This window comes from Brassica oleracea, chromosome C6 (genome assembly GCF_000695525.1).
Source record: "Brassica oleracea var. oleracea cultivar TO1000 chromosome C6, BOL, whole genome shotgun sequence".
NCBI lineage: Eukaryota > Viridiplantae > Streptophyta > Magnoliopsida > Brassicales > Brassicaceae > Brassica > Brassica oleracea.
In genome coordinates this window covers 7,509,914-7,520,901 of record NC_027753.1, presented here as the reverse complement: position 1 = coordinate 7,520,901, position 10,988 = coordinate 7,509,914, and the positions used below count along the sequence as shown (strand labels likewise).

Below are 10,988 nucleotides of genomic sequence, written 5' to 3'. Positions count from 1 at the left end.
TTGATGTTCATGAAATATAAATCTCAGTGGAGATACAACATTCATCTTTTGATTACTTGAATGATGGTGTGTCAGTGTGAAGTAATCTATAACTTTTTGAATTCTTACAATTTGAACCATGCAATTGAATCAACTTAGGTCTATAAAAGAACATTCAATTATTTGAAAAAGTTTAGATATAAGAAAATCTATATCAACCAAAATAAATACAAATGCACGCAATACTTGTGGTACTCAGAAAATTCACACAAGTATCAATTCTGTCAACTAACCTCTCATGCCAACACTCCAAATATTGAACGCATATTAGTCTCAATTCTTTTTCGACACTCCAAAAATAGTAAGGCATATTGACTATTTATAAACTTTATTTACGATGGAATTGTTAAAAATAAAATTCAATAGTTTAGTAGGTATAATGGGGTTGTTGAAAAATATGTTGAATTACTATGTAAATTAAAATTTATTGAATAGATTCAATGTGTTGAATCTATATAGAGAAAGAAGAGACAATGTCATAGTAATTTAATTTAATTTAATAAATTTACATTTTACATTAAAAGTATCATTAAATCTATAAATTAAAGACTATTCAACTAATTACAAAGTAGACCGTAAATTATGATTGGATACACAATTTTGATCAAACTACAGTCTACCTAAAAAATATACAATATCTTTATATATTAAAACATTAATTTTTATAAAAATATTATATATATAACGGAAGGAGTATCTAATAACATTTCTCAAAATATAATAAGCAAAAAATATATTTTCACGTTTTATATTTCACAATATTTCACATCAATATATATAATATAATTTAAAATTAATTTGTTTTTTATAAATGGAAACAATAAAATATGATTAATTACATAATTGTTTTATAAAATTCAAGTTACCTAAACATTTTATAAGTTCCATAATACAGTAGAAACTATATAAATTAATACTCGATAAATTATTAAACACCGTAAATTAATAAATTTCTTCGATTCCAAGTTGAACCGGTTTAAAATATAACACAAAACGATAAAAAAATGAGATAATATTTTTTTCAAAAAATCCAATGGAAATATATGGTCCCATTAAAATTATAAATTTATAATTTACATGTATGTACATTTTATAGAAGTACTTATATTTTTTTTTTCGCAATGAAATTGTCTTTATATTTTCTTAAAAGTTAATATATTTTGATGAGATTTATTAAAATTCGATCTAAAACACATTTAAATTCTATGGAACATATTTTATATACACCAAATAATATATTAAAACTAATATAAGTGTCGAATTTCAAAATTTTAAATAATGTATATACACTAAAATAAAAAAAAATCTTATTTTAGGAAAAATATATTTTAAAATAGAAAAATCTAAAAAGGGAATTTTTTTTGTAAATTAATAACTTTATATATTAATAAAGAGGAATTTTAATGTTTACAACATTGTTGGTAACTTTATTCAAGTTTACCAGCACTAAAGAGACATTTTCAAAAATATCTTCTTTATTAAGAGGCAAAAGACTCTTATGCCCTTTCTCTCTTTATATATATAATACATAATTATTTAAATAAATAAAAAATAGAATTTTTATGTTTTTGAATTATATTTTTTCAAATTCAATTTTTTTCATAATTTTTGTTTGAATTGTGTTTTTCAAAAAAAAACAATTTTCAATTTTTTTTTTGAAATTCAAAAGTTAATTTTGAAACTACTTTTTTTTTAATATTTATGTATGTATTTGTTAGAATCCTAAATTCCACATTTCAAAAACCGTAGTCCACCCCTCAACTCTAACTCTAAGTCTATATTAGTTATACCTAGGGTTATCAATATATTTTTTTCTTTTTAAAAGTAAGGGTAAAATTGGTTAAGGTAAACATAAAAATGGAATTATGATTATTGTATTTTTTGGCAATTTTCCAAGTTTCAAAAGGTGAAAAAGAGTCTTAAAGCTTGAAACCATTAGGAATGGTTTTACTCTAAATATAGTTACTTGTCGTAAAAGTTAAAAGTATAGTATAAATCCATTTTAATAGAAACGTTAAATAAAAGATTCAACAGTTGAATAACTAAAATGAGCATGTTGGATAATGAAAATTGATGATGTTGATTATATTGTGTTGAAAACATTCAACATTTTTAATGATGTTGAACTTTATGCAAACTAATAGTAACTTTGTGTTCAAATGAAAGGTGATGTTTTGATACATACATTGAAGATCTCTGTGTTAATAATATATGTATGGTCTCTAGTTTCCCTACTAAGTAGCTGAGCCATCCCGAAATCATATATTTTAGGATGCGTATCTTTATTTTAAAGTTAGTGTTGATGTTCATGAAATATAAATCTCAGTGGAGATACATCATTCATCTTTTGATTCCTTGAATGATGGTGTGTTAGTGTGAAGTAATCTATAACTTTTTGAATTCCTACAATTTGAACCATGCAGTTGAATCAACTTAGGTCTATAAAAGAACATTCAATTATTTGAAAAAGTTTAGATATAAGAAAATCTATATCAACCAAAATAAATACAAATGCACGCAATACTTGTGGTACTCAGAAAATTCACACAAGTATCAATTCTGTCAACTAACCTCTCATGCCAACACTCCAAAGATAGTAAGGCATATTGACTATTTATAAACTCTATTTACAATGGAATTGTTAAAAATAAAATTCAATAGTTGAGTATGTATAATGGGGTTGTTGAAAAAGATGTTGAATTACTATGTAAATTAAAATTTATTGAATAGATTCAATGTGTTAAATCTATATAGATCTATATAGAGAAAGAAGAGACAATGTCATAGTAATTTAATTTAATTTAATAAAATTACATTTTACATTAAAAGTATCATTAAATCTATAAATTAAATATTATTCAACTAATTACAAAGTAGACCGTAAATTATGATTGGATACACAATTTTGATCAAACTACAATTTACCTAAAATATATAAAACATCTTTATATATTAAAACATTAATTTTTTAAAAAAAATTATATATAGAACGAAAGGAGTATCTAATAACGTTTCTCAAAATATAATAAATAAATAAAATATTTTCACGTTTTATATTGCACAATATTTTGCATCAATACATATAATATAATTTAAAATAAATTTGTTTAGTTATAAATGGAAACAATAAAATATGATTGATTACATAATTGTTTTATAAAATTCAAGTTACCTAAACATTTTATATGTTTTATAATACATTAGAAACTATATAAATTAATACTCCATAAATTAATAAACACCGTAAATTAATAAATTTTTCCAATTCCAAATAGAACCAGTTCAAAATATGACACAAAACGACAAAACGACAAAATAACAAGATAATATTTTTTCAAAAAATACTATGTAAATATATGGCTCCATTAAAATTATTAATTAATAATTTATATATATGTATATTTTATATAGTACTTAATTTATTTGTTTTATATTCACAATGAAATTATCTTTATATTTTCTTAAAAGTTAATATATTTTGATAAGATTTATTAAAATTAGATCTAAAACACATTTAAATTCTATGGAACATATTTTATATACACCAAATAATATATTAAAACTCATATAAGTGTCAAATTTCAAAAGTTTAATTAATGTATATACACTAAAATCAAAAAAAAAATCTTATTTGAAGAAAATTATATTTTAATATTAAGGAAATTTATGTAACATCAATTTAGAAAAGAATTACATTTAATATTAAAATATATCAGATAAAACTTATTCTAATATAACCACCAACGTTTAGAGTATTAAATGTTTAAATTAAATAAAAAGTATAGATTGCATAGAAATTAGAATTCTTATCATTTACAAAATCATGGAAAGATTATTTACCATAAATATAGGAAATATTCAGTTGTCTATTTTAAATAAATAATATTTATATTAGAATTAAATGTAATGGCATACCATTGTAAATAAGTTGAAAATCAATGGCAGAATCCTAGTAGGTAGAGATTGCATAGAAATTAGAATTCTTATCATTTATAAAAAAAATGGAAAGGTTATTTACCATGAATATAGAAAATATTCAGTTGTCTATTTTAAATAAATAATATTTATATTAGAATTAAATGCAATGGCATATCATTTTAAATAAGTTAAAAATCAAAGGTAGAATCTTAGTAAGGCAATTGTTTTAATAGTATAGATTCGAGTGAATAAATAACTTTCATCTGTAGCACTCAATCTTATCTCTTCATTAGATTAAGTTAGGTTTTATTTACTCAAAGTGTGAAGAATTAGGGTTGACTAGGCTAACACTTTTGTAATGCCAATTTGAGCTTCATAATATATGATTTGGCGAAAAAGATTTAAATTAAAAAAAAAATACTACTTTAGATACAATAAATTAGAGTAGATTTCACATGTTTTATAAAAAAAATTCTATTTTATAGAAAAATATTGAAAATAGTCTTAGGTTAACACATAATAACACCCTATACATTTGGAACAAGAAAACATAAAAGAATGAAACAACCTAGAAAAACAAATTAGCATGTACATTTTCTCAGTATTACTTAGCCAAGAAACCAAATAAAAAAGAAAGTTTTTGACCATTCACATATTTGTTATATGTGCACAAACAAAAGAATGTACAAATTTACAGAATCCTTATGGAGCTGAAAAATAAAAACCAAACTCAGTTTTCTTCTCTTCATGTAAGTTTCCTTTTTTATATAAATATATATATAATAATAAACCCATTAGATTAAAAGAAGTCATTCTCTTCTTCTTCCTATTATACTTTTCTCTTCTCCATGACCAATGCTTCTGATTTACAGATTGGGCAAACGTTCTTCACAATCAGCCATTTCTCCAAGCATTCCGCATGATACTCGTGCCCACAATCCAAAGTAGCAATCTTTTCTTCGTTCTTGAAGCTTTCCTGTAAATAAAAACAAATTAAGAGAACTCTTAAAACGCAAAGCACATTTAAAAGCTTCTTTGATCTTTGGCTATAATTTGTTACCTGACATATGGTGCAAGGCTCAGTTTCTCTATCTTTTGTTTGTGGAGACGAGGATGACTCTTCTGCAAGGTTGATTACAGAACATGTTCTTGTTTTTAGATGGTTCTTAACATCTTCCTCTGGCAAACCAGTGTTCACAGTCCCAATCCGCTCACTCAAGGCAAGAAGCTCCTGTCAGACCAACGGGTTATCAAATCAATTTCAACAATACTGTGATCGCAGAAAACTTCACTGTGGCTTCTCAAAGTCATGCTAAAGCCACTTCTCAGCGGGGGAATATAAAAAGACATGTGGCTAAATACATAACTCTGACAGTAACATCAGTAAAAACTAAAGACTAATGATCATTGTTCTATAAATCGGCCTAGGCTGCACCTAATCTTTTAAAAAATCGGTTTAGTCATTCAAAAAATCGGTTTAGTCACCTGCCTAATCGATAGTCCCCTATAAAGCGCCTAATTGCTGCCTATTCTTGAACATTCCTAACGATTGACTCACCTCATAAGACATTTCCTCTATGTCTAAACGCATATCTCGATGATGATCAATGTGGTTATTTCCAGAACCGCCAAGGAAGTCTCCAAACTCCAATATAGCAGCTTCCTACACACATTGAGAGAACCACAAGACACAAAATCTTGAGCAACAACGAGAGTCAAGAAGATGGGGAAAGAACAAATGAGGCAAGAAGTTTATACATCATCAGGCATCACTCTAAGCCGAGGAACTCCTCCACGGTGTTGTCTAAGAGCTGCTAAAGGTGGAGGATGCTGGTATATCCGAAACCCTGTTGGTTGAACTGGACCCATCTCTGGACCGTTATTGATTGTGTTCTGAGGAGCAAAGTTCCCAAAAGGGACTCTGTACGAGGCTGAAGAAGCCATGGGAGGGTATAATGTGGCGCTCTGACCTCTCACTCCTTGTACAGGAGGAGGTGCCGGGTGATGTTGATGACTATAGTAATGGTCCCTTGGGTTTAATGGAGAAGGAAACATGAATGGTGCAGGGTTTCTTCTACTAGACTCTAAGGAACCAGCGACAATGTTACTACCTAAAAACAACATTCAAAGATAGATGTATAAGATTACAAAGTTCAAAAACTTTAAAAAGAGACCATGGGTTGGTTGGTAGGTACCTTGCATGTAAGGTGTATGGGGCCAAAACGAAGGTGAACCATCAGGTCTGCCAAGGTGTTGATCATACCATATTGAGCCAGGAGGTGGGTAAGGATGATGACCAGCATAGTTCCCTTGAACGAAGCCGTTTGGAGCATGAGGAGGAGGAGGAGGAGGAGGAGGAGGAGGAAGAACAGGGTTCATTGTAACAGCTCCTGGCCTGCTCCTTGCGCCTCCAAATGGAGCTACTGTCTCAGGTGCATTATTGAATGGTGCTGCTAAAGTACTTAAGTACTGAGGACCTTCAGCGTTCTTTCTTTTATATGCCCCTGGGGTGTGATCCATAAAATGATCAGAACTTACTCCGTGACTGCTAGAAGATGGTAACTGACTTGGGGGAGCCTGAAATGCCACATAGGGAGCATAGTAGTTGGTGGGAGGAGGCTGATGATGATGATGATGATGGTACTGAGGAAGACCATAGAACATTGCCGAGTTGTCTTGAAGAGAATTAGGAACGTTTGCAACCATGGCAGGTTGTGGAAAGCTGCCTACAAGGAGGCAAGGTCCTGGCTGGAGAGAGGCTTGAGATTGGTGGTGCTGCTGCTGCTCCATTTCTAAATCGACTGATCTATTTCTTTGTCCCATTTCGCTTGCTGCATAAGCCCTCTGATAGGTTTTTTGAGTTATATAAAAAGGAAACATCAGCAAACATAATAATGATGACACAACAAAGTATAAACTGAGTAAGAAATCGAGGTTTTTTTGACATCAATAAATGCAATATAATTACACCACACCTTCTCTGAAGCTGATACTTACTAAGCTATATAACATCTTCCTAAGCTGTATATGTCAACTTCTGATATGGGAATTAAAACATACAAAGCACATGTTCAGGGAAGATTGCATTGTGCATTCTCAAAACTCAGGGTTAAAGCCAAGATCATTTTCATGAAAATTAAAGTAAAACTTTTTTAGCTGCAGAAATAAAACCAAGTTCAGAAACTAAGAACAAGTTCTTCAAATGCCAAAAAATAAATAAAAATATCAAAGCTTTCATTTAACAATAAATGCACATAATTACACCAGCTGACACTTAGAAACTAAGCTATATAACATCTTTGTAAGCTGTATATGTCAACTTTTTCTGATAGGGGAACTAAAACATACAAAGCACATGTTCTGGGAAGATTGCATTGTGCATTCTCAAACTCAGGGTAATAACAAGATCATGCTCATGAAAATAAAACAACACTTTTAGCTGCATAAATAAAAACCAAGTTACGAATAAATTCTTCAAATGCCAAAAAAGAAAAAAAAATTGAAGCTTTCACAAAATAATAAGAAAAAAAAAAGAAAAGATGAAACAACCCACCACCACCATGCCTAACAAAAAAATCAGAACAATCATTTTAATGCAATATTAGAGAGAGGGAAAAAAAACAGACCTTGAAAGATAAAAGGATAAAGCTTCGGAGATTTCAAAGGGGGCTGCAACAGAGCTAAGACAAGACAAAAAGACTTGTAATAATCCGAAACCGAAAACTCCCTGCAAAACATGTAATAAAGGGGTAGATAATCAACAATCTTCTTAGATGATCATCAAAACAGATTAAAATCACAAAACCCAGAACAATGCAATTTATCGAGCAACAAAACATAAAATTAAAAAAGAAAACACACCAAAATAAATAATGATTTGAATTACAAAAAACAAAAAGCTTCAGAAGCCGATTATCATGATGATTAAAGATGATAATTACCTGATTATGTTAAATCAGGGAGAGAGAGACACAGAGAGAGAGATCCAAAGAGGAGGCGAGAGAGAGAGAGAGAGAGGGACGTCGGTTTCTTCCTTGATTCTAAACTTCTTCTCCGCACTGTGTCGATTGAAAGGTTTTTATTTCGCATTTTATCTTTTCCCATTTTTCTCTTCTATTTTTTCATTGGTTTCTCTTTTTTTCCTTCATTTTTTATTGGTTTCTCATTTTTGCAGCTTATTGTTTTTAAACTCTTAATTAAAAAAATAGAAAGTGCCCTAATTAATTATAGACCTAAACGTCGCCGTATATGTAATTAAGTAGCCGATGCTAGTCTTGCATAAATGATAATCGTTTTTGGTAATATCATCTTAATAGTTATTTATTATTGACCTTTTAATTAGTAGAAATTTGTTATCTTACAATCAGTTTTTTTTTAAGTCTTCGCTAGAGCTTATTTGCTGAAGCATGCCAAGCATGAATTAAAATTCATTTATTAGTCAAGTTTAATTAATTATTCATGATTTTGTTTCCATAAAATGATCCTTAATTATATGATTGCTTACTCCCATCAAAATAAATAAATTGCGTTTCTGGTGACGTGTTAATAATAGTTTGTAAGAAATATATACGAGTTTATCTTTCTGCGTTGGATAGATTTTGAGCCAAGTTATTTAATTGTTTGGCTTCTCTAAACACAAAGCTTTTGGGAAGTGTCTCCATGTGCTTTTCTTTGTTGAACCAGCTAATTATGCCCCAAACATTAATTTACAATTTATGGCTTACACTAGCTGATTTGTGAATAATCTAAACTAATATACAACCACATCTTGTCCAAGAAACTTATAAAACTCAAATACGTTGCTATTACTGTAAGCGTGCTTGGACTGGAGTAATGAAAGGATAGGTGACCTATCGGGAAGTGATTTACGATAGCGTGCGAGTGAGTGAGGCCAAAGCACGGGGAAATGTCATGTGGTGATTGCATGGTGAGTAAACAAGACTTTCGGACCTTGGAAAATTAACGGACCGACCGTCGGATGGGATGGGGCCCGCGGGCCGAGAGAGCGGGCATGGACGGTCCATTAGCCGTGGGCGGTCGGGCGTTATAAACTTAGTTCGAACTTTTTACACAAAATAATATTGCAAGATGTTAAGAAATAAAAGAGAAACCGCCTTTAAAAAGAAACGTACGTAAATACTTAAAACGTAATTATACACATAAATTAATACTACAAATGCTAGAAAAACTGCTTCTTACAAATTAGTGAAATATTTGTTTAATAACAATAATTAACATAACAGCTTGACCAGGTCCAAATCTATAACAAACAAAATAACAGCTTCACCAAATACGTACAACAACGCGTAATTATGATGAGGGCGGAAACTTGACTATAATCCTATATAAAAACATATTATTTCTTCCATAATCCTAAAAATATTCGATTCATAGAAGATAGACAAATGATGAGCGCGGAAACTTGACTAGCATCAAAAAGTTAAAATGCGGAAAGATCCACTGTGGGCTTGACAAAAGAGTATTGTGGGCCTATATGCAAAAAATGCTCTGTGAGCCGATGGAATTTAAAATGATGATATTCTAGACAGTCAACTACAATTTTTTTTTGGAAAGGTGGCCTAAAAGTTGGTAAATAATGTGGCTGAAACCTCTAACTTGATATGTTCTGTGTTTTTCTTCTACCATCTTTCAACCCATTTTTGTATTTTCTTATAAAACATAAAAAAATATTATAGAAATAGGTTTTGCTCAAATGTAGGTTTCTACAATAAAGTTCGTTTATATTTTTTTTTTTTGGTAAAAAGTTCGTTTATATTTTTTTCCTAAAAACTAGAAGAACTCCAGTATAAAAGCATACGTTACAGCAAAACATATTTTTAAAATAGATTTAGAGAAAGATATAAAAGAGGGTTTAAAATGCTTTTACAGAAGGGATATGGCTCTGCCTCTCACTCCGTTGTCGCCTACGTAACTCCGCCCCGATCAATATATAACGCATGCAAATATGCAATCACCTTTCCAGAGACGTGAAAATATTAATTACTCCTTAATTTATCTATTTGACATGCAAGTTTTTTTTATGATTTTTCCATTTTATTAATGTCCACTTATACGCGTACGTAGTTGTTTCATTATTTGATATGCTAGGACTAATGGAAATTATTATTTGTTTGCATGCAAAGTGGTACGTGGGTGTTGTAAAAAGACGAGACTACTCTCCGTCAATTTTCGCCAGCTTGTGCTCCACCGAGCCGACGGGGATAGGTGAGGATGATGACTGATGAGGAGTTTGACGAGCAGTAGTTGTGGCTAGAATCTGAACATGTAAACTGTTTTATGTTTAGATGATTAAAAAAAAAAAGTGAAAAGCTTTGGAAATACTTCTCCTATGTTTATCGATAACGTGTGAAAAAAGTCCATTCGCGTTATTTTCAACAAGGCAAAATCTCTCTTAGACATAATAGTTTCATCGAACTTGTGGTTGCATTACAACGGGACATCTTTTATGTGGATTCAGAAACAAAGACACGTAATTCTGATGTTTGCTTAGATTATTTATTTAATATAAATCATCTTGTATCTGCAAGAGAAGCTGCATGATCCGAAACCTCCCAAATGATTAACACTTTGGATTATCAAGGGATTAACCCGGTTATAAATTATAATATGGTATTAAGTCCAGCCCAGATGTACGCTTTTTGGAACTTTTTCTTTCTTTTCGTTAATCTAATATCCGGTGTAAAAGAGCTTTTTGGATTCAACGTTATATATGGTCGTAACTAAACAATTAAATACAGTTTAGTGATGATGATGATGGTTATTTAAATTCTTAGATTCTTTTTGGAGTATAATTTAATCTGTGGGCACAACAAGAGATAACCCTCCAAATTTTAGAAAAAAAAAACAAGAGATAACCTAATTCATTTACTGTGAAGTACTCTTTCCGTGTTTTTGATATAATTCGTTTTATAGAAATTTTTATGTTCCAAATTATATGACGTTTTCGGTTTTCTATGTAAAATTTATTAACCCTTAATGTTATATGATCAATGATAATATACCTTCTATTT

The 10,988-nt window shown here is 29.9% G+C and overlaps 1 protein-coding gene across 2 annotated transcripts; it reads right to left on the bottom strand.

The window, feature by feature from the left end:
• Positions 1 to 4,582: 4,582 nt before the first annotated feature.
• LOC106296475 (probable E3 ubiquitin-protein ligase HIP1) lies at positions 4,583 to 8,068 on the bottom strand. Of its 2 annotated transcripts, XM_013732611.1 has the most exons (8): positions 7,899 to 8,068; positions 7,584 to 7,684; positions 7,306 to 7,396; positions 6,153 to 6,801; positions 5,716 to 6,068; positions 5,516 to 5,620; positions 5,018 to 5,188; positions 4,583 to 4,933 (listed from the first exon to the last, which is right to left on the bottom strand). In XM_013732611.1, the coding sequence occupies exons 3-8, from the start codon at positions 7,330 to 7,332 to the stop codon at positions 4,787 to 4,789; spliced, it is 1,452 nt and encodes a 483-aa protein (XP_013588065.1). In that variant the 5' UTR covers positions 7,333 to 7,396; positions 7,584 to 7,684; positions 7,899 to 8,068; the 3' UTR covers positions 4,583 to 4,786. The 2 variants fall into 2 exon arrangements, with proteins under 2 accessions (XP_013588065.1, XP_013588066.1); XM_013732612.1 differs by lacking the exon at positions 7,306 to 7,396.
• Between the last annotated feature and the right edge of the window lie 2,920 nt (positions 8,069 to 10,988).

Coding starts and splice junctions, on each gene's coding strand:
- LOC106296475 (XM_013732611.1), bottom strand. CDS start 7,332: ATGCAATCTTCCCAGAACATGTGCTTT. Junction 6,069..6,152: donor CCATACACCTTACATGCAAG/GTACCTACCAAC, acceptor TGTTGTTTTTAG/GTAGTAACATTGTCGCTGGT. Junction 5,189..5,515: donor TAGAGGAAATGTCTTATGAG/GTGAGTCAATCG, acceptor TTGGTCTGACAG/GAGCTTCTTGCCTTGAGTGA.